At 34.0% G+C, this 26565-nt stretch overlaps 4 protein-coding genes across 6 annotated transcripts in view; 3 read left to right on the forward strand and 1 right to left on the reverse strand.

Moving 5' to 3' along the window:
- The first annotated feature begins 147 nt into the window (after positions 1–147).
- LOC123685150 (28S ribosomal protein S27, mitochondrial-like) lies at positions 148–1604 on the forward strand. Its single transcript, XM_045624765.1, has one exon. It carries the CDS (start codon positions 290–292, stop codon positions 1580–1582), a length of 1293 nt encoding a protein of 430 aa, XP_045480721.1. The 5' UTR covers positions 148–289; the 3' UTR covers positions 1583–1604.
- A 568-nt stretch (positions 1605–2172) lies between these two features.
- On the reverse strand, positions 2173–4473 carry LOC123685149 (coiled-coil domain-containing protein 22 homolog). Its single transcript, XM_045624764.1, has 6 exons — positions 4285–4473; positions 3738–4234; positions 3243–3613; positions 2811–3187; positions 2589–2754; positions 2173–2507 (listed from the first exon to the last, which is right to left on the reverse strand). Exons 1-6 carry the CDS (start codon positions 4332–4334, stop codon positions 2265–2267), a joined length of 1704 nt encoding a protein of 567 aa, XP_045480720.1. The 5' UTR covers positions 4335–4473; the 3' UTR covers positions 2173–2264.
- Positions 4474–4582: 109 nt separating this feature from the next.
- LOC123685148 (caseinolytic peptidase B protein homolog) lies at positions 4583–9399 on the forward strand. Its single transcript, XM_045624763.1, has 7 exons — positions 4583–5585; positions 5641–5867; positions 5981–6095; positions 6151–6329; positions 6439–6757; positions 7274–7464; positions 9060–9399. Exons 1-7 carry the CDS (start codon positions 5105–5107, stop codon positions 9369–9371), a joined length of 1824 nt encoding a protein of 607 aa, XP_045480719.1. The 5' UTR covers positions 4583–5104; the 3' UTR covers positions 9372–9399.
- A 1675-nt stretch (positions 9400–11074) lies between these two features.
- The window catches only part of LOC123684092 (1-phosphatidylinositol 4,5-bisphosphate phosphodiesterase classes I and II), a 33945-nt gene continuing 18454 nt past the window's right edge, over positions 11075–26565 (forward strand). For 2 of the 3 annotated variants that reach the window (XM_045623215.1, XM_045623216.1), the window contains exons 1-2: positions 11075–11511; positions 25490–25636. In XM_045623215.1, coding sequence (XP_045479171.1) covers positions 11404–11511; positions 25490–25636 — 255 coding nt within the window. In that variant the 5' untranslated portion in view covers positions 11075–11403. Of the gene's footprint in view, positions 11512–25489; positions 25637–26565 lie in introns of those variants that run through there. The other variant, XM_045623217.1, reaches the window with a different exon arrangement.

A 26565-nucleotide genomic window follows, 5' to 3' on the forward strand; every position in this document is an offset into this window, starting at 1 on the left:
ACAAACAATCTACCAACAGTTTAACAAGTTTGTCATCTGGATTTCATAGCATCCACTTTATTTCACTAAATTAGAATATTCATTTAAAATACTCATTTTAATTAGTAGTAGTGCATAAAGGCTCCTCTGATAAAGCCTTCATTCAGAAGTACATAATGATGAAAACTCATGTAGTTCATATGAATGATAACTAACCTGAGCTGAGTGTGTCTGGCTAACCTTAATAATAATTATATTTTTGCCGTGAAGATTATTAAATTTTGGATATAACATTCATTGTTAAACTTTTATGAATATGTTAAAGTTGATACGTGTCTCTCAAATCAGCAAAAGTCTTCATGCCTTGAAATCGGCAAAGATTACATCTAGGACATTTTTGTCTTCTGCATATCCCTGCAATGAAATCTGGGAAAACCGTCTCAATCAGCCTTTATTTGATAAAATTAATTTAGATGAACTTTATCATGATCTTGACTTGAATTTCCAAAAGACCAAATGCATGAGTGCCATTGATGTAGATATTTTCGTAAATGGATTAAAGGATGATATATTCGATGATGAAATGTTGGATTTAGTCCATAAGCTTCGTCTCACTGAAGAAACAAGTAATTCATTGCCATCATTGTCATATGCTGTAGTGAAGACTTTATTGGAGAACAAGAAAATCGAAGATCTTCATACGGTTCTCGATGATAGATTAAATTATGGCATCTTTTTAGATACACATTTGACAAATATCTTACTCGATCATTTTTGGTTAAAAAAAGATTTTGTTTCCGGTGCAAGAATAGCTAGTCAGTTAATGCTTCAAGAAGATCCTGAACATCCCATTTCCCATAATCTTAGTTTATTACATTGTTATAATTGTTTATTAAATAAAGGAGAATGGTCATTTCCACCACCTCCTGAAGAACCAGAAGAAGAAGTAAAAGTTAGAGTAAAGTATATAAGAAATGAGTATGATGACCAACATTTTGATCTAAGAGATTGCAAGAAGATTTTGGGAAAGACCCTCATGTATTTGACTAAAACTAAGAAGGATTCCTTGAATATATCTTTTCATATTCTTGGCGCTGCTCTATTTGGTAGAAATGATGTTGCTGAAAATAAGTTAGAGGAAGCACTAAAGAATAACTCGTCCTTAATAAAAGAAGTATTTGATTTATTACCAGAAGATAGTGAATTGAGAAATAAAATTGAAAACATAAAACTTTCTTCATGTGAAATAAATTCTATATTAGAGAAAAATGTTGAGGAAGCAATAAAAATAGCTTCAGAAACTGATATAGCAACTCAGTGTAAATTATTCAGTGAATGGAACCAAAAAAGAATAGATCTTCTTCGTGAAAAAGAAGAAGCTTTTAAAAAAATGGAGAGATTGAAAAAGGTTGAATCTCTGAAAGAAGAATTGAAAACTAAAGAGACAAAACTTTGGTTCTTCGAAAATGAAGAGAAAATGGAACTAGAAATTGAGGAAATTGAAGAGAAGAAAGCAAATGAATCGAAAAACCCTTCATACTTCAAGGAAAAAAAATTGGATAAAGCAACAGAGGAATATATACCACCCCAGGTCAGAAAATAGATAATAAAGAGATAGAAACTTCCAAGTTATTTCATTTAATCTCCTATCAATTTTTATGAAAAATAAGTACAGAGGTTATATGAGAGTCGATGTACATGCTGAAAATGTATTATCCTCAACCTTAAGTTGAAGATATAAAATAATTTTTTTGGTTAGGCTTTACCTTTAACATGAACAATCTCCAATTGTGCATTTTTTAAATTATTATTAATACCTTCAACACGTTAACTGCCACAAAGAATTTTCAATATTGACATCTTGGACAGCCGGCGGCCAAATGGTAACATATTATGAATACAAAATTTTCTTTTACTCCATCTAGTATAGCAGGAACCAATACAAAATAATTTCTGTATATAAATGGAAATCCAAAATTATGATGTGCGCTTTTAGTTTCACAATGATATGTCAATATTAAGTGGAGAAAAGCACATAGCAATTTTCAGGATTCGCCACAGTTTCGTTTGGCCCTTTCATTACTAAGTCACTTGGTAGCCGGCTGTATAGGTGGCAGTTAACGCGTTAAAATCATTCAATAGAAGAGAATAATGTATTTTTGGAATTCTGGGATGGCAAATGAAAACAACTTGTCTAAGCGAAGCTTTTAATGAAAATATATGATACAAAATTGAATACATTTTCTCTTAAATAATTAATGTCTGAATAATGGCATGACTAGAGATCACTGCACTTGTTTTTGTAGATTGGAATTTTCCTCTTTTATCTTCTCCAGATCTTCAGTAACCCTCATTAATTTTACAGATATTTGTTTAGCAGACTCAATATCGAGTTGTTCTTGAAGATTTCTACATTCTCTCTCAACAAAACCAATATCTGATATAATTTTAACTATTTCTCCACATTCACTATGTAGTGAAACTAATAACTTATATGCTTTTTTGGATATTTCATCCTCTTTAGCATGCTGAAAAATAAAAAGAAGGCAATGAGGTGAATTTAAATAAAAATATTACATTTGTCTTCAGGTAACAAGAAATGTACTCACTAAAAAAATTATTTCATCAGATATAGTGAATGATCTATCAATTTGACCAGTTAAGGTATTAATATCTTTTTGCACCAGTTTAGTATCCTTGAGAATTTTTTCAATTTCATTATTCTGTTTTTTTATGTTCCCTATTATCTCGATAATATTGTTTGTATACATTGATCTATAGAAGAAATTAAGAAATAATATTTTTATAGAATATTGGCTGAAGTATATTACCTATTTATATTTTGGGGAGAATTCTTATGTTTCTCCAAGAGTTTTTTTTCCAAATCCAATTTGTTTTTCAAGTCGGTAAGCATTTCTTCATATGTTGTAATTATATGTTTCAATCTTACTTCTTTCTCTTGTAATTTGATTTCTTTCTCTGATAAACAACTTTTTAAATGATCATGTTTTTGTAACAATGATTTTCGAATTTCTTTCCATTGATCATTCAGTGTTTTCAGGCGACTATTTGTTTTAGAAACCAGGACTTCTTTCAGTTTTTGAATATTTTCTTCACTACTCACTATTTTCATGGTCTTATTTTTTATATTGAAACTATATTTGAGTTTCTCCAAAGATCTTTCCTCCTCTTCTCTTTCTTCATTCAACTGAAAATAACAAATCATATAAATTATTCTTTACAAATATCATTTGCCTACAGACCTTAGATAGTACTTCCATATCACTCTTTATTGATTCTTGTATTTCATGATATTCTTTACTTTTTAGATCCAAGTCTTTTTGTAAAGTTTCAATAACGTTTTCGTTCAATATGATGTTTTTATTTGTAGATATATTGTCCACTGCTTTAATTTTTTGCTCATTATGTGCAACTTCTTTGTCAATGTTCTTTTCATCTGAAGAACTTACTTCTTTTGTATTGTCAAGATTCGGAATAGATTTGATGAATCTTAATAAATCTTTATTTCTCTTTGAAAATATACAATCTTCAAAGAGTAAAGAAGGTATAAGTTGTTGGGTTGAGCACTGTTTTGTTACTGTTGGCAATATATTAACATGATAATCCCTGAAACCTACAAAATAAAAACTATTCTATTTTCAAAAACTTTTTTGCGGGAGGTGTTGAGCATTGAGGGCATTTTTTACCATTAATGATATATTTTAGATATATCACACATGAAAACAAAAATATCTCACCTTCAGAAGTGTGTTCAGAAGAAGGCAATGTTATTTTTTTTATTTCTAATGGATAACTGTTTCCATAACTTCTTATTTCTAAACTGTTTTCATTGGAGCAGATTCCTCTATTGCAGAGTGAAGGTGGAATCCAAATTGAAGAAGGTTTCAATTTTTTTTTTATATCAATCAATAGTTTTGGTATGTACCCAACTTCTTCTATTTGAGTAGAATTTCCTGTTTCCTTAGGTAATTTTTCTATCAAAAATATGAAAAGTCTTCTTATTTCTGTCTCATTGAAGTAAAGTATTGTTTGATAGCCGATTTCATCTCTATACCCTAATTCTTTAATTTGTTCGGCCAAATAAGATGCTGTTTTTAACCTAATTGCCATTGATGGAGATAACTTTTTAGGAAATTTTGAAGAAGGTATTATGGATTCTAAACACGAAGAGAGGCATGATATAATAATATCCTCATCAAATTGTTTCAAACTTGAAATATCTTCTGGAAAATCACTGAAAATCCAACATTAAAATATTTATGATCAATTTAAGAACAATCATACCAATTGAGAGCTCTTAAAGTTTCTAATATTATCCCATCAACTTCTTCCATTTTAATGAAAAAGCTTACTCTATCAGTCCATCATAATGAAAATTGTTATAAATTGTTATGTATATCTGATTAAGTAAGGTTATCTTGCTGTCAAAATTGTTTGTTGTCCAGTTGACGTCACACCGACACCGCAATTTTTAAAATTTTATGATGGACAAACGGACAAGCCGTTTATTGATTCAATTTCAATAGATAAATTTGATAATGATGCAGTTAAGTGCAACAACCTTTTATTCGGTAATGATCGAACCTATCTCGACCTGATTAATGGGCTGTGTGTCCCATATAAAATAATGCAAGTCTCTCTCCACGAGGCAGGCCGGGCCGGAAAAATATGTGCTATATTTGCATGCAACTGCATCACATCCATTGACGTCTGATGATTCGTGATACGATCCGGTGCGGTCGGTAGTGGATGCAAATGTTAACATTCGATTTTTTCCGTCCTGCCTAGTGAATGCTTAGCTTAAAATGGTGTTGTCAAAATCAGCTGACTGGAAAGTGGAAATCTTAGAACATAGAATTCTATACTCCATAATGGAAAAGCCTTTTGGAATTACCGGTTAATTAATCTCTATGACCTGTCAAATTTGGGTTTTCTATTTTTCAATTTAACCTAATTCAAATCTTAAGTGTCAGATCAGAATGTTACCGATTGGAATCAAGTATTCAATACTATAAAATACGATGAAAACTGCCCGATCTGAGTATAAAACAAAACTATTGCAAACTTTATGAAACAATAAATATATGAATATAATTTAAAAGACATGAATCTTCTACGAAAACGCTCATTTATTCGAAGTTGTCTCGAGTACATTCTGAGAAATAAAAAAAATACATGTACAATTCTTAGGAAGAGCATTCATAACCAAGGCTGTAATTTTTCTGCGATATCATCCAAGAAGTTAGTTTATTATCATGAAACTGCTAACAGGGACTACACATCACTAATATGTGCGTTAGGCATTGGGTTGGTATTTTGTGATTCTATATTCAGCGGAAAGGAAAAACGCTTTTTTCAAGCTGTTAAATATGGAAATTTATCCGATGTATCTCTATTTATTAAGGAAAAATATAATGTGAATAGTAGACACCCTTTAGGATGGACACCTTTAATGTTAGCTGTAGTGAATGACAGATTTGCTGTTGTAAACTTATTACTCAAAGCAGGTGCCGACCCAAATCTGCAAGAAGAGTTTATAAATATTGGTAGAACAGCACATGAAAAAAGAATACACCCTATTGAAGGTATATCACTAAAATCTATTGTTACTTCAAAACAAAATTTGTTTTCACTTCGTAGTTTTGATGACACGGGAAAACGAGTTTTCTACCGACTTAAATACAAAAGCTACTTACCTAGGATTCTCTGCACTTCATTATGCTGCTCTCATAGATAACTTAGATATTGTAAGAATTTTAGTTGAGCATGGAGCCAACCCTTGTCTCAAAAATGATATTGGCCATCTTCCTATAATGTATGCAAAAGAAGGTCCAGTTAAAAAATACTTAGAAGAACAGAGTGCGAAGGTAAGAAATTTGGAACTATTATAATGGTTAGGTAGAAAATGACTAATTCATAAAATATAAGCTGAATCTTATATTATTATATTAAAAAAAATATCCGAATATATTATTTTTAGTATGCTGAGAAAGAGAAACTTAGAGATTTGGAAGAGAGAAGAAGATTCCCTCTGGAGAAGCGTCTCAAACAATTTATAGTAGGACAAGAAGGAGCAATAAGAACAGTTGCCTCGAGTATGTTTTGTCTTGTATTTTAAACACTTTTAGAGAGTATGTCATTGAATTTCAGCTGTTAGACGTAAGGAAAATGGTTGGACCGATGATAATCATCCTCTAGTATTCTTATTCCTTGGATCTTCAGGAATTGGAAAAACTGAACTCGCCAAACAATTGGCTGCTTACATACATAAAAACAAACCAGAATGTTTCATTCGTCTAGATATGTCAGAATACCAAGAGAAACATGAGGTAATTTTATTATTATTTACATATGCTGCTAATTGAATCTGTTAGTACTAAAAAAAATATTTCATTGGAATAGATCCATTATTAGAATCACAATTTTTAATTGTTTTAGGTAGCAAAATTGATAGGTGCTCCGCCAGGGTATGTAGGTCACGATGATGGTGGACAACTCACCAAACAACTTAAAGCTTGTAATAATGCAGTTGTATTATTTGATGAAGTGGATAAAGCTCATCCAGATGTCTTAACTGTTCTTTTACAATTGTTTGATGAAGGCAGATTAACAGATGGTAAAGGAAAAACAATTGAGTGTAAGGAAGCAATATTCATTATGACGTCTAACCTTGCAAGTGATGAAATTGCACAGTACGGGTTGCATTTGAGGAAAGAAATTGAGAGACAGAAAAAAGAACTTCTAGATAATAAATCAGGTATGTTGAATAGCATAAATAACTGTGTAATTAAATGCATTTCCGTAATTTTCTTTGGTGCATTATTTCCAATTTCAATAAAAATAATTTGAAATTATTTAAGGAGAAAACTTTTTAACCCCTCTTAGTTTTTCACATTTTACATTTGGGAATGTGTAGAATCCAAAAACCTGATGAAAAATCTGTCTTTCCGCTCTCCAGAGATTTTCTCGGAAACTATAGAAGTTTTTTCCAAAAAATTTGTTATACCGCATTGATTCTCCAAGCTCGAAAATACAATCCATGAATTTTAAAAATCAGAGAAAACATATTTCGAAAATTCCATATATTCAGAAATTGTCTACGCTGTCATGAAATTTTAAACGAGTTTTACCATGATTTTACTAGATACAATATGTACTTTGTAACTGAGAAGGTTTTACTCCAATAGTTATGGAGTTGAATATTTCAATAGTTCCTTCACTGTGTTTCTTTGTTACAAATATTTATTAGTAATTTATAGATTTATCATTTCAGATTTGACAATATCCGATGATATTCAGGTCACTAGGAAATTCAAAGACGAAGTGGTGAAACCAATTCTCAAAAGACATTTCAAACGGGATGAATTTCTGGGGAGGATAAATGAAATTGTATACTTCTTACCATTTTCAAGGAATGAACTGATGGAATTAGTTGGAAAAGAGTTGAAACTTTGGGCAGAAAGAGTAAATAATGTTTTTAAATTTTTTAGAAGTCAGCATCTTCAATAGGGAAGAATAGTTAGATCAGTGTTGAATCCACAATTTTTTTTTCCGAGAGGGGAATCTCAACATCTAGGGGGGTAGTCAAAAATTTCTTTTGTTTGATTTTGAGAGATAGTTTTTTTTTGTGAGGGGTATCATGATTTGGTAAATGATATACATACAGGGTGTTCTGATTTGTTTCCGAAAAACTGAAACGGGTAATAGATCACATCATTTTAAGCAAAAAAGTTCCTATGAACATGGGTCCGGAAATGCTTCGTTTCCGAAATACAGGGTGTTAAAGTTGAAAAAATAATTTGCGTTTTCTTTAATATCTTTCGACTGATTCCAAATAATTGCATGAAAGTTGATACATAGGGTTTTTTGAGGTGAGAAATTCAAATTTGTGGTCGATTTGGTTGTATTTTCTAGAGGGCGCCACTGGCAATCATTTCGTCTCCTTTAAACCGTTGCAACTTTTCTGTGCTACCCTGTACGTCATTCTGCACTAAAAAAATCGATTCCCATAAACAAAGATGATGTCTGCATATTCTACATTACTATACACAAAAGGCGTTTCAAAAATTGTATTAAATTAGTAAAACTGTAGTTATGAGTTTACTATAATTATAATTAATGACATCTAAATCTGATATGATTATTCTGGTTTTCCATGGCAACCACAATAGATTTGAAATGGCTCTACACAATGACAGATTTAAAGTGTGTTAGGTTTAGATGTCATTAATTATAATTATAATTGACTGAGTTAATAGCTTATCAACAAATACAGGAAAATGGTATTGGTTACCAAAGGCCCGAACGAAGCATACAAAGAAGAAATCATCTACAGAGAAATAGGATTTAACAGACCTTCGAAGAAAATAAGAATCTCAGTATTCGTAAAGCATCCCAACAACTCAATATTTCAGGAAACAGAATATTCAGAACACTTAAAAACAACAATTACATAGCATACCACTTCTACTTATTAGTGGGCAATAGAAAATACGCATGCATTCCGCCTTAGAAATTTTCAAAATGAATTTAAATTAAATATTTGAATAGGAATAATTTCATGAAAGGATTTCGAAACAGTCAAAACATATTAAAGAAAACGCGAATTATTTTTTCAACTTTAACACCCTGTATCTCGGAAACGAAGCATTTCCGGACCCATGTTAATAGGAACTTTTTTGCTTAAAATGATGTGATCTATCACCCATTTCAGTTTGTCGGAAACAAATCAGAACACCCTGTATATCAAAAGGGAAAAACTAACCTCTCCTGCAATCATTACTACCCTAGGTATATGAAAGGAATACTGAGGGTAATTGGTTACAATTACAATCGAGGGCCGAAAGCCCAAAAGACGTGTCTACAGTAAGCTCTTCTCCTTGAGGAATATTGTCCCTATTTCGTGATTAGTACGAATTTGAACAAGTAAGCAAAACCTCCTGACTTGATGTTGGTCCTTTTCTCGTTTTTTAACTTTAACTCAGTCAGACTTGATTAGGATAATTTGAATATTTCACCACTTAGAAAATATCCTTGCTTTACTTTTTCAAATGTTTCAGGCTGAAAAAAAACATAAAATTTCATTGCAATGGGATAGAACTGTGGAATCAGCTCTGGCAGATGGTTATGATGTACATTATGGAGCTAGATCTATCAAGTATGAAGTTGAAAGAAGAGTGGTGAATCAAATTGCTTTAGCTCACGAAAGGGGATGTTTAAATAAGGGATGCACAGTGAGTGTTTCAGTACTTTGGAAAGAACAAAGCGATTCTCCTGAATTCAGATTGAAAGTTAAAAGGAAAGGTGTCAAGGATTGGATAGAATTGGACCACTTCAGTGCACCTCTGGAAAATGTTAACAATATATTTTAATGTGTTATTAAAGATTGTTACCATTTTATGTTTTTTTTGTCATAATTTGTAAAGCTTATTAACCAAGAGTAAAAAATGATGTTATCCTATTGGTTTAATCCCAGAAAATATTTACCATCAGAAAAATTTCCAGTGACCTGATTAAAATAGAAATGCAGATTTTAGGTGATATCTTAAAAGAAAAAATTACTTGACATTCTTGATTGATAGAAGGATGGTTTTCCTGTATGTTGCTTTTACAGGAGCTAATATTTTCTTTCAATTTCCTTTTGAAATATACTATTCATCATGTTACTAACAGGTGTTTTTTTTTTTCGAGGTATATAACTTTAAGATGGCATTACTGTTCAAGATGGCGACCGATTTAACAGCTGTCAAGTGATTTATTCTCAGTTTGGTTTGGCAATTCATCATTAATAGACTCACGCCTGAACAACGCTCGCAAATAGTACAATTTTATATTGAAAATAATGGTCCTGTGCGGAATACGTATCGCGCATTACGTCCATTTTATTTTGTTTAGCGATGAAGCGCACTTCTGGTTGAATGGCTACGTCAACAAACAAAACTGCCGCATTAGGAGCGAAGCTAATCCTTAAGTGTTTGTCGAAACACCGTTACATCCAGAAAAACTGACTGTTTGGTGCGCTTTATGGGCTGGTGGAATCATTGGTCCGTACTTCTTCAAAAACGATGATGGCCAGAACGTTATACAGTCAATGGTGATCGGTATAGAGCCATGATTACGAACTTTTTCATTCCTGAATTGAACAACCATGATGTCCAGGAGCTGTGGTTCCAACAAGACGGCGCAACATGTCACACAGCTCGTGCCACAAACGATTTATTGAAAGACACGTTTGGTGACCGCCTAATTTCACGTTTTGGACCTGTGAATTAGCCTCCAAGATCTTGTGATTTAACACCGCTAGACTTCTTTCTGTGGGGCTATGTAAAGTCATTGTTCTATGCGGATAAGCCATAAACCCTTGACCATGTGAAAGACAACATTCGCCGTGTTATTGCGGATATACGGCCACAAATGTTGGAAAAAGTCATCGAAAATTGGACTACATCTGAGCCAGCCGTGGCGGTCATATGCCAGAAATCATATTTAAAATGTAATGCCACAAGATTATCTTGCGGATAAATAAAATTCATGTCAATCGAATAATCCATCGTTGTTTTATTGCAATTTAAAGTTCTATAGCTCTAAAAAAAAACACGGTTTATATTGAAGAATACTATCTTCGAATATTGAAGCTACTCATGAATAATCATACTTTTCAAGACCATAAATATTATTCGTGAATGGTTGGAATTAGTTTTCGAGTGACTATTCATAAGAAATGAATATTTGAATGAGCTTTATCAATGATCATTTGGTTTTTTAGAATTATTCTAGCGTTCCATTAATTTTTCGGGTCTCTACGAAATATTCTCCCTACTGAGAGCGATATATCCTTTATAGTATCCTAAAACCATTGTATGCAGATAATATAAATCGTAGATTTATAATATTATAAAAAATTTCATATTTTCATTTGATGACAGGAATCGCCAGAGTTAAAAAAGAAATCAGTAAATGTGCGATTTAGCAGTGCTATCTGGCGGTATAATCGTTAGAATTACTCTAGTTAGTGTAGAGTTCTTCGAAATTTTCATGCTGACTTATTCAATGTGACATGGAACAAGTTCACATGCGCTTATCAAAGCTAGCCCAGAAAACCTGCTCTTTCAGCTCAACAAATAACAGCAGATTACTGAAAGTCTATCTCAGAGTAACAGAGAAGGCCCTGAAACGAATTGAACGTGTAAAATTTCGCTGATAAGTTTACGCGAACCAAGAACAAGAGTCATCTCAAAACTGGACGATATGGCACTTAACAAATCTTTAAATACCGTTAGGACAATCGAAATGATTTATTTGTGTGAAAAATCTGTGTAAAAAGTTATTTATAATCTTCATTTCGCACGATGTTTATTCGGAAGATTTGAAAAAACAACGTAGGGTTGATCCCGAATCTCCAGGATGTCTACAGTGGGGAGAAGTGCCCAGTGTGTCAATTCGGTATCTTTGAAACCAATAGAGGTTCCACAACCCCTTCAGAGCGGTGAAAAATTCATAAAATGGGATGAAGTAAGTACCTTCTTTATTTATGAAAATCTAATTTATCACCTATAAAAGTTAAATCATGTTTCCTTTGTTTACATTGTTACTTGTGAGATCGAGACCTGTAAGACTTCTGCTCAACAGGCAGATGATTCCAGGGTTTAAAGGGTTTTATTGATCAATAAAAGTGAAATAAACAATGTTTTGTCTTATCATGTGGTGACTTGGGAATGTTTTGTTTTGGTATGAATCAGTTATTACATCAGAATCCTACATGGTCATATTATTATTTTGATACTTTACAATATTTTAATATGACTGATGTTGCGAATAAGGCCTTTTCTGTCAGAAAGTGTCACATTTGGATCTGATTGCATGGTTACAAGTTGTACAGGATCGGACCTAGGGCAATGCTTAACGAATTAATCTCCCTCTATTTATTTATACATATCGGATGTAAAATTGAAGGTTGCAGAATTAAAATTATTAGCTTAGGAAACTTAATTCACTACGAATTTTTGAGAGTTCCTGTTTCGCATTCAATTGATAGTTATGGAATGTTAAATTTAACATAACTGAGCCAATATCTCGAAAATTAAATGGTATAAATTTCAGTACTCTGAAATTTTATTCACATTTATAGTTTTATGTAGAATAGTTTTTCAAAAATTGATGTTAACAGTTTCATAACTTTTCCATTCAAGTGTATGAAATTTGGAAATTTTTGGATAAAAAATCAATTCAATATTTTCACCATAACATCTTACTTCAATAGGATTCGATTTATCATATTTCAATACAATTCTTTTTGGGCATTTTATTTTCAAATCACTTCAGTAATGAGAAACAGCTATCTTAACATAAGTCCTTGATTAGTTCCAACCGAAACTATTAAAAATCTAAAGAAAAAACAAATACGCTACTTCCTGGAAGAAGTGTTACAAGGATGCATGATTTGTGAACATCCCATCTCGACAAAATATTTGAAAATTTAAATGGTATTATAATAGCTGATGATGTTTCGTAATTCTGAACGTGTAGAAGAAAATCTGAAATCAACCTCTAAACGAGTTTGTTCTTATTTATCTTTCCTTATGATTGTCAAACAAGAAATGAATATTAAACAGAATTCAGAACGTGACTTCTATTAAATTGCATTAACATTCTCTGTCATCGAGAGGGTTTATATTTGTTCTTTGAAGATTATCTCTACGAAATTTTGGATTGAATGGGCACTTTCATTTTTGCCGATTAGCAATTTTGCGAGTTTAGGCTTTATCTCTGAAAGTACGTGGCTAACGATATTTTGTGTGTCGATAGGTAGAGTGGGATAATAAAACTGAGCGTATCTCAAATACTTAAGTATGTTTTATGATTTCAGATAGTATAAATCTTTTGAAAAAGAAAGATTTCTGATATTCCTCTGAAATTTTGGTTTATTTTCGTTTGAGAATGTTTGCAATTCAAGAACCGAATGAAAATTATGATTTATTTTCAGTATGGAATTATAGGTGTATTTCAAAAACAATGCAAATTTTGCACTTTGGTTTATTTTATTTCAACTTATCTCACATGTTATTTTTAAAACTTTCCATTATTTATGAATATCACTCAGCAAGGCTTTTGGACGCTCGTTCCCCAAACAGAGCTCTATATCATTTTCTTCACGATGTCTGTAATTTAAGAATTTTGTCAGTTCATCTGAATTATGTTTCTGCAATAGATACGAATATCGAACAAAGAATATTTGTCTTAATTTTTTTGTAAATGGAATTTCGTGTACGGAAGTGCTCAAAATGTTCCATATTTTTTCGAAAAAAATTCCCAAACACTACCTTAATTCCTTGATATCATTCTGGCTGAAGTTTTTTTCAAAAACAGAAATTACCACTTTAAGCAACAAATTTTCAGTAGATGAAAGTTTGATGAATTCGTCTGGAAAATGTTTAGATTGGATTGTTCTTTCGCTCAAGTGTGTTACAATAAATTTCGGATGGGCCTTAGCTCGAAGGAATACATAAAATTTGGATGGTTTGTATTGCTTTGTCTTAATTTTTGAGACGAAAAAAATTGTTTGACTCAAAAAATTTCTGCCGAACAAATTTTTTATTACTAGTATGTTTGTATCTCGGTTTGTATTCATAAAAGTGCAATTATCTTGAAAACTGCCAGTTTTTACGGATTCAAAGAAGTATACATTTTTACAAAAAGTTGAATGGGCAATGCGATAAAAGAACAATTTTTCTCATTTTACCAGTGGCATGAAAAATAGGAGAGAAAAGGGACCATGACGCCTTTCTTGTTCGCCAGTGGTGGCAACTGAAAATGTGTTTTTTAGAAATAGAGCATCTATTGAACACAATCGTTCTCTCAAATTCAATTGAAAAATTTTGGAAACTGCGGAAGTTATGAATAAAAATTACTTTTGATTTTTCATATTGAACACCCTGTATCTCTGCAACGAACAATATTTGAGAATAGACATATGAACATATGTCCAACAATTGAGATTTCTATCAAATTTCGTTTTAATTTATCACAACAGGAAAAATGAAAAGGTTGTGGGAATTGTAATAATTTGCAAATACAATATCCTACATATATCATTATAAACAATCAAAGAAAAAAAATTATATGTTCAACTCGGCAGCAAAGTAGGTTGACTGCCTTGGCTGAATTCCTACAGATTCGCTACGCTCGGCTATGAACTAAAGGGTGTTTTTTTTAGGGGCTATAGGTCTTTAAATTGCAATAAAACAACGATGGATTATTCGATCGACATGAATTTTATTTATCCGCAAGATAATCTTGTGGCATTACATTTTAAATATGATTTCTGGCATATGACCGCCATGGCTGGCTCGGATGTAGTCCAATCTGGACGTCCAATTTTCGATCACTTTTGTGGCCGTATATCGGCAATAACATGGCGAATGTTGTCTTCCAAATGGTCAAGGGTTTGTGGCTTATCCGCATTGACCAATGACTTTACATAGCCCCACAGAAAGTAGTCTAGCGGTGTTAAATCACAAGATCTTGAGGCCAATTCACAGGTCCAAAACGTGAAATTAGGCAGTCACCAAACGTGTCTTTCAATAAATCGATTGTGGCACGAGCTGTGTGACATGTTGCGCCGTCTCGTTGGAACCACAGCTTCTGGACATCATGGTTGTTCAATTCAGGAATGAACAAGTTAGAAATCATGGCTCTATATCGATCACCATTGGCTGTAACGTTCTGGCCTTCATCGTTTTTGAAGAAGTGCGGACCAATGATTCTACCAGCCCATGAAGCGCACCAAACAGTCAGTTTTTCTGGATGTAACGGTGTTTCGACATACACTTGAGAGTTAGCTTCACTCCAAATGCGGCAGTTTTGTTTGTTGAGGTAGCCATTCAATCAGAAGTGCGCTTCATCGCTAAACAAAATAAAATGGACGTAGTGCGCGATACGTATTCCGCACAAAGCCATTATTTTCGAGATAAAATTGCACTATTTGCAAGCGTTGTTCAGGCGTGAGTCTACTCATGATGAATTGCCAAACCAAACTGAGAATAAATAACTTGACAGCTGTTAAATCGGTCGCCACCTTAAATAGAAATGCCAACTTAAAGTTATATACCTCGAAAAAAAACACCCTTTATAACCAGTTTTTCACAATAAAGCATCGAATTTCGGAAAAAAAGGCGGAAGCAAAGTTGTACGCCTATATAAAACACTGCGGCGTCGCAATTGAATGGAAAGTTCAAAATTTCAACTGAAAATAAACATTTCGTAAATTAAGCCAGGAAAACAAATGTTGTGGCGGTCTATAAAAATTAAACTAGTGATCGAATTAATCGAATTCATAGCAGGGCAACTCGGTCTATAACTCAAAAACAATAAAAAACAATAACCGGAAAACTAGTTCGATCAAAACCATCCTATCAACTCCAAATTATTAAAAATGTCCTTAAAAAAGAAAAAAAAAGAGATAACATTCTTCGCACAAGCCGAGACGGAATACCAAAGAACTGACGTCACCGTCTATAGCATTAGCGACGGTTCTCGCCGCGTGAATATCCATCGAACAAATAAACACCTAAATGAGTCGAATGCAGCCGATACAATTGTGCGTTTTCACCTGATAAACTCCCCAAACTTCCCTTCAACAGCCTATTCATTAGGAGCTTTCCACCGGCAACCAAGTCGCATGCCGTTCTCGCCCTTATCTCCTTCCATTATTAACACGATAACGTTTTAATGGAAGGATGCACCGTGCTGGGAGGATGGAAAACCAATTTCGCATAGGAAATTTCGCGATTCTATTAGCCATTCACGGAACTGGAGCTACCTACAACAATCGAATCCGTGCTATATTTAGTTCATGGAACTGGTCGTAACTTACTCGGTGTTATGGCACGTTGAATGGTGTATTTCGGCAAATTTTACGGCCTATTACATCAGCGAAAATGAGATGAAACGGCAGGGACATATAAAAATTTGTTATGACTTCCTGGGAAATGTATTACTATCCGAAAATAGGGTGTGTCAGGTGGTCGACTTCTTCGATATGTGATGAAAATTGAAAAAGAATAATTGTATTCTGGCGAATGCTGCAAAAGTAATGGAATAGCGAGTGGAATAGCACCTCAGAGTAACATAAACATATGTCATTTTCAGTAAGCAAATTTTGTCCCCAACATGAACTATCAATTTTGACATGAGGCGAGCGGGAATGAAAACATATCAGTGATACGATATTTCACTCAATTCGCGAGTTTCTCCTCAAATAACGCCCTTCTTATGTCCCATAGTGAATCAACGTTTCATATTAACTCAAAATATGAAGATATTCTTCAACTGATGCACTGCGAAAATCAAATTATGTCTTTAAGTTCTAAGAGAAACAGAAATGCCATCAAATTTGTATGAAAAAACCAAAAGATCGCAAAGCGATAGCTTAAGGCGTTCTGGAGTTATGGCCGAAAGAAGACACAATTTAGTTTTTCAGTGCATCAGTTGAAGAATATCTTTTTTAGGCCATAACTCCAGAACGCCTGAAGCTATCGCTTTGCGACCTTTTGGTTTTTTCATACAAATTTGATGGGATTTCTGTTTCTCTTTAGAACTTAAGGACACAATTTGGTTTTTCGCAGTGCATCAATTGAAGAATATCTTCTTTCGGCCATAACTTCAGAACGCCTGAAATTATCGCTTTGCGACTTTGAGGTTTTTTCATGCAAATTTGATGGAATTTCTGTTTCTGTTAAGGAAATCCTATTATTACATTTGAAATTTCGGAGTAAAATGAACAAAACAATGAACTTCTGACTTAGCGCCCCCTACCGAAAGCAGCAAAAAAAAAATTATCGTGACTATATTTTGTCCTCAATCAACAAGATATTATCTTTCAGACGAGATCTAATTTGTTCAAAAATGTTGAGCCAAACTCAAAGTTACAGGCATTTCAATCAGTCAGATTTCTCTCTTTCACCTATCCTTATTTGATGTCGTAAAATCGAAAGTGACAATTCAGAAAGATAAAGAAGTTTCCAAGGATTACAGTGATGATATTTTTTCTTCAACTTCATATGAAACATTTTCGAGTAAAATTCATTTTTCTACTCGATGACAGCTATTACGCCCCCTAGCGGTAGAGGTATGAACTTCAAAACAATTTCCAGTGTGTTCATTTTATCACTTTAGTGGTAAAATTTTTTACCGCAAGTCTCTACGATGAGTGGATCCTGAGATATAGGCGCTTACCTCGCTTATTTTCCCACCCTGTACACCCCCAAACTATTCCAAACGTTGATAATTGGAAATAAAAAACGAAAACACCAGCAAACATATCGGCCACTCCAAAGTAGCATTCAGACGTCAACAGATCGCATATAATTGCCCCAGTTCCAACACTAGTCCCTCTCATACCTGGAGGATATCGAAGTTATAATTGCCGGTCCAACAACACGACCTGAGTTAACTGTTACCCCGGCAATCCCATATGTCCTCTCGTTTTACTCCCACAATCTTAGTAGTCCTGGGATAATTAGGTTGTCATCAGGGATCAACGAACTAGGACTTTCGAAATCGCTCTCTCGTTCCTTGGAATATACATATATACGGACGTTAAACTGCAATTTCCCGGTCGAACATGTTCGCTTTAATCACATCCCAGGCAAGGGCGTAGGCAAAATTTTGACGATATTGTTTACTCATATCTATAATAAATAATATAAAATTGGCTAACACCTGCACTTGGTAATGGTAATTGGTAATCATTACCAAGTGCAGGTGTTAGTCAATTTTATATTATTTATTATAACGGGTGTTTTTTTCGAGGTATATAACTTTAAGTTGGCATTACTGTTCAAGATGGAGACCGATTTAACAGCTGTCGAGTGATTTATTCTCAGTTTGGTGTGGCAATTCATCATGAATAGACTCACGCCTGAACAACGCTTGCAAATAGTGCAATTTTATTTCGAAAATAATGGTTCTGTGCGGAATACTTATCGCGCACTACGTCCATTAGCGATGAAGAGCACTTCTGGTTGAATGGCTACGTCAACAAACAAAACTGCAGCATTTGGAGTGAGGCTAATCCTCAAGTGTATGTCGAAACACCGTTACATCCACAAAAACTGACTGTTTGGTGCGCTTTATGGGCTGGTGGAATCATTGGTCCGTACTTCTTCAAAAACGATGAAGGCCAGAACGTTACAGTCAATGGTGATCGGTATAGAGCCATGATAACTAACTTTTTCATTCCTGAATTGAACAACCATGATGTCCAGGAGCTGTGGTTTCAACAAGACGGCGCAACATGTCACACAGCTCGTGCCACAATCGATTTATTGAAAGACACGTTTGGTGACCGCCTAATTTCACGTTTTGGACCTGTGAATTGGCCTCCAAGATGTTGTGATTTAACACCGCTAGACTACTTTCTGTGGGGCTATGTAAAGTCATTGGTCTATGCGGATAAGCCACAAACCCTTGACCATTTGGAAGACAACATTCGCCGTGTTATTGCCGAAATACGGCCACAAATGTTGGAAAAAGTCATCGAAATTTGGACGTCCAGCTTGGACTACATCCGAGCCATGAAGGAAATAGTTAGGTTTTTGTCCGCTGGGTGGCGCACCGCAGTAATAATGCCAGCGTTCAATAATATGCCTGCTATTTCGTTTGTTCGTCATCTTGGGTTGAGTTATTATAATACCTAATAAGGGTGAAACCGGTATATCGCTACTCTCCCTTGATGACATGCACTCTCCATGGTTTACTTTCGATTATGTTGCCTATGAAATAGCCGGTAATTTCAATATAGAATATAAATAAACTATAGATGTAATGCCAAGACTTTGTTTAGCAATCCAATTATAAAATAATTCTCTCTTCATAGATTTATATAATGCTCATGATCACCACTGTCAAAACAAAACATCCAGGTAACAATCCAAACATCCAGCATTCAAAATAGTGCTCCTTCTACTTTTACCCTTGAATATACTTGAAAAACATTTTGTTTTCTTTCTAGAGTCCATTGCTGAATAATGCTGGCATTTTCAAATAACCAAGTTTAAGTTTATGTAATGTTGTCTTTGATTGATTAAAATCCAGATGCTTTTTGGTCAAATTTCATCCAGGCTGATATATTGGTTGCTTTTGGCTCGGCTTTTGGTAACAATCAAATCATTCAATGATTCTTTGAAGGTGAAATCGTATTGCACAGGTTTTCTTCCACTAATAATCCAGGTTGTAATGACTTGCCTTCTTCTTTTTTCAAACAGTACTGTGAGCAATACTCAAATAAACTAATCTATGTGTGTTTGAAATTGGTACAACTTTTACGTTTCAAAATTTCTTCGATCAAAACCAATAACACAAACAAACTGAACAATCTAACCTCCTGTCAATGACATTTCCAATGCCAACCCGAAATCTGCAATTCAAAATATTACTGAATGAGCCTTTACCAACTTAATTTCGATTTTCCAAAGCCACCCGGGATGTCAATAATTCCTGAATGGACTGTACTCATCTTGAAGCGATAATAAACCGTAAAGGGGTCCGATTTTTTGCTGACGTGTCGATTCAAAGAAAAGTAAAATGATTATTATTGGTTAATTTTACGGAGAAATTTTCGTTCTTCGTCTTCGTGAGATTTCTAAAATTTTATATTTTGAAAATCTTGAGGGGAGGGGGTTATCACCCCAGTACCCCCTATTTCTACGCCATTGATATGTTGGCTTTAATTACATCCCAGGCTCTTCTGGCCCGAGCCATGATGCCGTTATGTACGGTTTTGACGCGTATATACGACCCCGCTTTAGTTCTGCATTCCGACATTGAAAGGATTATTTGTAATGGAAATATGTAAAATCGCGGGACGCAGAGGGGTGGGTTATTGTGCCATGTATATTTACGTGACGCGTGAAACCGAAGTCCGGACCCGGCTTTTTGGGGTGGAACTTATTAATTTCGGATTATTATCGCCGATAGTAATTTTGGCGGATACTGTTCGGGAAGAAATACACTGCGCAAAAAAATTAACGCACATTCTGAAAATCTCAATCTTAATGAAAGTTAACTCTACATTGACTTTATAACTTATTTTTTATGTTCTCTCGGGAAGGTTTTGAACGAAACAAGACACATTAAATGGAAGAAAAATTCAGGATTTCACCGAATCTTATGTGAAAGAAGAGAAATAAACAATTTTCAAAATACTGGAATGCTGATAAGTGATTTAATACTTGGTATTTCCACCCCTTGCGTTAATTACAGCTCGGCAACGACGGTTCATACTCAAAATGAGTGATCTTAAAATGTTCTGATCTAATCCTTCCCAGATTTCTCTGAGTTGGATTCCTAAGTCATTAAGAGTAGCTGGATGATTTTCTGAACTTCTCAGCCTTCTATTGAGGTTGTCCCAAACCTGCTCAATCGGATTGAGATCTGGACTTCTTGCTGACCATTTCATTCGAGAGACTTCAACCTCTTCAAGGTACTCCTGAACGATGCGCGCACGATGGGGTCTGGCATTATCGTCCACAAAAATGAAATTTTCACCAATGTATGGGGCAAATGGCACTATATGCTCTTCAAGTATGTTCTTTCCCAATCAGCCTCTTCCCAATGGATATGTTCTCTCGCAAAATCCAAACGCGCCATTCGATGGGCTGGGGTAAGAGCTGGGCCTCTTGCCGCGACACGAGGCCTTAAATCATATTCTCTGAGGCGATTTCTTATTGTCTGAGTGCTAATTTGCACCCCATGAGTTTGCTTAAGCTGATTTTGAAGGAGGCGAGCGGTTGCAAACCGTTGTCTCAACGAAGAACCTCTCAAGTAACGTTCTTGAATGGCAGTTGTTACCCGTGGTCTACCCTGTCCTGGTCTTCGGACATTCATACCTGTCTCCCTGAATCGCTGCAACATTCTGGACACACTTGTATGGGAAACTCCAAACCTTTCTGCAATTTTTGTGTATGTCCACCCTTCTTCTCGCAAAACTACCACTTGGGCACATTCCTCTTGGGTCAAATTACGTGTTTCGCGTTGCATAGCGATCGAGTGTAGAAAATCGAAGGAAAGAAAAACTATTGATCACTAGAATTGATCGAGAACAACTGATTTTAGAATGGAGCCAATACATTCAAAATCTGATAATCTCATCTTTGTTTATTCCTGCTAGGAAAAAACATCTGTATTGAAGAAAAACGTTGACACCTTCAGTTGTAGAATAAATTTGAGATTTCCATAATGTGCGTTAATTTTTTTGCGCAGTGTATAATAAGAAGAATTGAGCTTGGTCATGTCCGGTCCTTGTAGCTCATCTAAGCCTCGCCTTTGTCATCATGTCAATCCTTAAGTGTGTCTGTCGTTTCATAAGAATTTTCTCAACGTCCTTATGGTACCTAAAAAAAATCGCCATCTGCATTTTATTCATCATAGTTCTAGTTCTAAGATATGGCTCTTGAGAATTTGAGGAGCCTGATCTCGATGATAATTGGAATATATAATTCTTGTTGGAAGCATTCCCCATAGGCGCCTTATCTGAAATTCAAGGTCCCCACATATTTTGTTGTTGTTTGGGATTTCTACATCGATGATAGATTTAATCTAGTCTCTTGTCAAGCTTATTGCATCCTCAAAATGATTTATCACAATAGTCATTTCTTGGATGATAAAATTGAAAGAACTTTATGTTCTTATACTTTATTTCGCACAGAATCAAAGGTAACTGTTGTTTTCTTATGGAATGAAGCTGGCAATGTCATTTGAGATCATTCACTCTTTTTCCTTTTCATAATGAAGGGTTCTTTAATGACAGGTTTCATTTTGATATTAGAAAAAAGTTAATTTTAAGAGGAATCAATAGATGTTTATTTCTTTGTAAAGAGGAAGGTATGCCATAAAGATGGGAAGATTGACATATACCTCATCTTTCACATTGCCCCTAAAAAAATTCTAAAGGAATCACAAGATCATTTATGGAGATGAAATTCTGCATCGTTCTATTTTTAGTTATGGTGTAGACTAAGATGCATAGAAAACCTGGTGTGTCTACTTATACCTGTAAAACTTTCAGACAAAACGGGAGATTTTTCAGATTTATACCTACTTCATTTCGAGAGATCGCGGTCTGTTTCAGATGGCGCATACATCGTTTACATTTGACATTTCTCTCAATTCTCGACACTTGTGAACCAAGGGCGTAGATCTTTTTTTTCTTGGGGAGGGATAATCGAAAAAAAAATTTTTGACAACTTTTATTAATATCTGTAATGTTAGAAAAAGAAGTTTGATAATGAAGTTTGAACCAAATTACTCGAAATAATTTTTGTTGTTACTAATTCGGTTGTTCTTACCTTATACTGGGTGTTCTCAAATAAGAGTTACGAAGGAAAATGAGAAATTACTTGGATAATTTTGAGAAAAAAAAATTCATGAATATGAGTCCACAAACGCTTTGCTTTCAATATACAGGTTGTTTCTAGTGTGTCGTACAGTTTATCAAATATTTATTAATCTTCGCTACAGATTAGGTAAATAAATCCCAAAACTTATAATTAATGCATTCATTAGAGCTTACTAGCTGGATCTTTATAATAATTTGGATTTTCCTGAGGATTACTAGTGATTTTTTCTCGAAATCGATAGCAGATACGACAAAACTATAACAAACCAAAAAGTGTAGTACTGGACCAGAGTTTTTTTCTACATTTTTCTAAACTTACAGCCATTCACCAAAATATAGTTTTGGAGGAAGGAAGCAGGCATCCTTCCAGAAAATATATCACCCTGTAGATTTGCATTCAAAATTAGCATATCACATTGTGAAAACTTTAAACTGGAATATCTATGGCCAATTCATATTAAATATCTTGTGGAGGGATGGTTATACGAGAAAAAAACTTAAACTTTAACACATGTATCTCAAAACAAAATGTTTGGGGACTCATGTTATAGGACTTTTTTTCTTAAAATGATCCGGAAATCTGTCATTTTCATTTGTATCTCCAATTAAGGAACACCGTGTAATTACCCCCAGTGTCCCCCTATTTCTACGCTCTTGTCGTGAACTTTGAGTATAGAACAATAATTTTTTTATATTCTATGGTCTGTCATTATATTCCAATAATTTGAGTAAAAATTCGATATGAACTGAATTGTAATTTATTGTGAATGTTTGCAGTGTCTAAAATCAGTATTTCTTTTTTAAACGGCACCAGGCAGATGCGGGAATTCGAAGGAATCACAAGATCATCTATGGAGATGAAATTCTGCATCGTTCTATTTTTAGTTATGGTGTAGACTTGTCAAATGTCAAAGGTGACAGCTGTCAGTCTGTTTGACAGATAGACCATCGAAAAAATTAATAATATGAAAATTTAGCTTCATAGATAGCCTCTTCACCAGAAAGTTGTATGTCTATCTAATGAAAAAATGGTTTTTTGTTTGTTTGATGAAACATCACTCTGACATGTAACACATCTAAATTGGCGAACATGGAGAAACCACGTTTTTTGGCAGCATTATAGTTCAGAAGATTATAAAATGTATCCTTATTTATTGAGTTTTTTTGGAAGGAAATTAGTTTCAGGTTGGCAGAATCCTTGACTGCACCGTAACTACATCGCAGAATTATATTACTAGTTTGTGATGAATTCATTTCAAGTCCGGAATTTTCTAGTTACCTTATGCTTGACTCGATCTAAGTAGATTTTAATTGTTTGGGAAAGTAATTATTTTTCGTTGGAGAAATATTGGTGTATAAGAAATTTGCGAAATTTCTGGCTTGTGCACAAATAATTATGTATTGTTTTTTAATCTGAAGAAATGTTATCATTATCAAAAGGTTATTATATCAATCAGCACTTATCTGACCTGAATGAATTCGGTAATGAGGGCAATATCCTGCTTCCTGAAATAAAAGAGTGGGCAACTTATCGCATTATTCAATTAAAAAAAAAATTCATGGTTATGTTATCGGTAATTATTTGTTGACTCAAGGAAATCTGCATTGATTTGGCATTTATCTAGATCTCAATTATGTACCGTTGTTTCTGCAGCTTTAATCTACAGGTCGATCGCAATCATAATAATTTTAAATTTTTTTATCGACCCAGATTGAGAACGTAAAAAGGCGAAGTGTTGATGCTGTATCATTCGAGAAATACTGCAAATTCACCTGTTGAGATTGATCATTTCCTTCATCCCATTTCATTTGAGAATTTAAAAATGGGTAGATATTATAGGGTGTTCTTATTTTATTCAAAATATCTGAAGAATTGCTGTGCATTTTTTTTTTCGAATGGGAGGGTGCACTTTCTTTTTTATAAATTTTATAAATAACAATGGATGATAACCAAGAAATAATTTCTATTTTATATTTTGGATTTTTAATTTTTTACAGTGTAATTTGCATATACCTTGTCAACCTTCTTTTGAATGAGTCAATTTCAAGGCCACCTTCAAGGTCAAAGCAATATTAACTACAGTTTCTTACTTTCTTATAGGCTTTCAACAGTTATTTGAACAGTTGACCTTGAAATTGACATTTTACTCAAAAGAAGACGGGCTATATAGGGTGATTCAAAATTGAGTATCAAGAGTTCAGGGGCGTATTTTTCAGGTCAAAATAAGACTTTTTTCCATAAGCACGAGTCCGCAAACGCTGCACAGCGTTATAAGTTTCAACTTTTTTTTTAGGCTTTTCTTCATAGCTCTTTCAGTTTTTGGGATATTAATATCAAATTTGAAACATAGGTTACGTTTTGTGATTTAGATCATAATGTAATATGTCGAGTGATTGTAATAAATTACAGCGAGATATTTTTTCAGTGGTCAAGCATTTTTTCGCTCCATAAATTTTTTTGTTATACACCGCTGCGCGCTGGTGGATCCTAGCATATAAAATGAAAAAAGTCCTAAGGTGTTAAATCACAAGATCTTGGTGGCCAATTGCGTCACCTTTACCGGAAACAACACAGCAAGGAAACTTTTCTTGTAAAATTGCTATTGTTTGCCATGATCGTGGAAATTTACTCCTGCCCCCACGGACGTTGGCGGCTCTGAGACATGAAGTATTGGTGATTGGGACAGTATCCCTCAAGAAGAAATAGACCATCTTATTGCATCAATGCCGAGACGTGTTGGGGAGCGTATATATAAACACATTATTAACAAATTTATTAGAAATAATTGTGAACCCTTCGTTTTTTTCTCCAAATTTCAATCATTTACTCATTGCTATACTATCTATTTTACGGAAAAATTAAAATTTTAACAGCTCCTTCTGGATGGTGCAGTTTCTTTGTCATCAGTTAGTATATCAGAATATATATTTTTATTGAACGTATTGACTTCAAATCTATGAGTTATAGAATTTATCCATAACCAATTTTTTTTTAATGATTTGGATATTCTATGAGATATAAGGAAATAATAAACCATAGTCTAAAATTTGCAGTGTTTTTTCAATATAATAATATCTTATAATTGTAATTTTCAGGACTCTTGCGTAGGAGTGCCTGTGACCTTGAAAGTAGACAAGCATGGATTTTATCTTCACTGGGTGGACCAACATCATGAAATGGATGTTATTGACATCGCAACCATACGGGATGTTCGCACTGCTAAACAATCAAAAATACCCAAAGTAAGTAAGACCACAAAAATAGTATATTCTAAAACAAGTCTCTTTTTCCAACACGAATGCGAAATTTTAACGCATGAGTGTTGGAATTGCCTTCTGCAACGAGTATTAGACGATATTTTCTCGATTTCAGTCGAGTTTTGTGAAATATTGTCGAAATTCAATAAAAAATTCCGATTATACATTCTAGTGACTTTTGTATTGTATCTTGGCAGTTGGTGTGACTGTTACGAAAATTGACAGAAAACGGAATTTAAATTTGAATCGTACGTTTCGAATGTTTAAATAATTTATAATTACGCAATAAATTCGTGAATTATGTCTGACGGAATCGATTTAACATCACCAGAATCAAGAGATATTGCGTATAATGATGCAAATCATTCCACTTTATCCAAATTGTACCATATTGACAATTGAAGTGTGTTGAAATTATAGGATGGAAGTCAGTGTAAACAACCACAAAACGAAAAATAGAACTGAAAACAATGCTGTAATGGGTTTATTACAGCACTGTTTTTAGTAATGTAATGAACTCATTATTATACTGAAACAGAGAAATAATTATAAGTACAGTGTAAATTCACATGTTTCTGAAAGTTGTGAGTTTTGCATCATCTTTCTTGTATAGGGTGTTTTTTTTCAAGGTATATAACTTTAAGTTGGCATTACTGTTCAAGATGACGACCGATTTAACAGCTGTCAAGTGATTTATTTTCAGTTTGGTTTGGCAATTCATCATGAATAGACTCACGCCTAAACAACGCTTGCAAATAGTGAAATTTTATTTCGAAAATAATGGTTCTGTGCGCAATACGTCCATTAGCGATGAAGCGCACTTCTGGTTGAATGGCTACGTCAGCAAACAAAACTGCCGCATTTGGAGTGAAGCTAATCCTCAAGTGTATGTCGAAACACCGTTACATCCAGAA

Source organism: Harmonia axyridis, chromosome 7 (genome assembly GCF_914767665.1).
Source record: "Harmonia axyridis chromosome 7, icHarAxyr1.1, whole genome shotgun sequence".
NCBI lineage: Eukaryota > Metazoa > Arthropoda > Insecta > Coleoptera > Coccinellidae > Harmonia > Harmonia axyridis.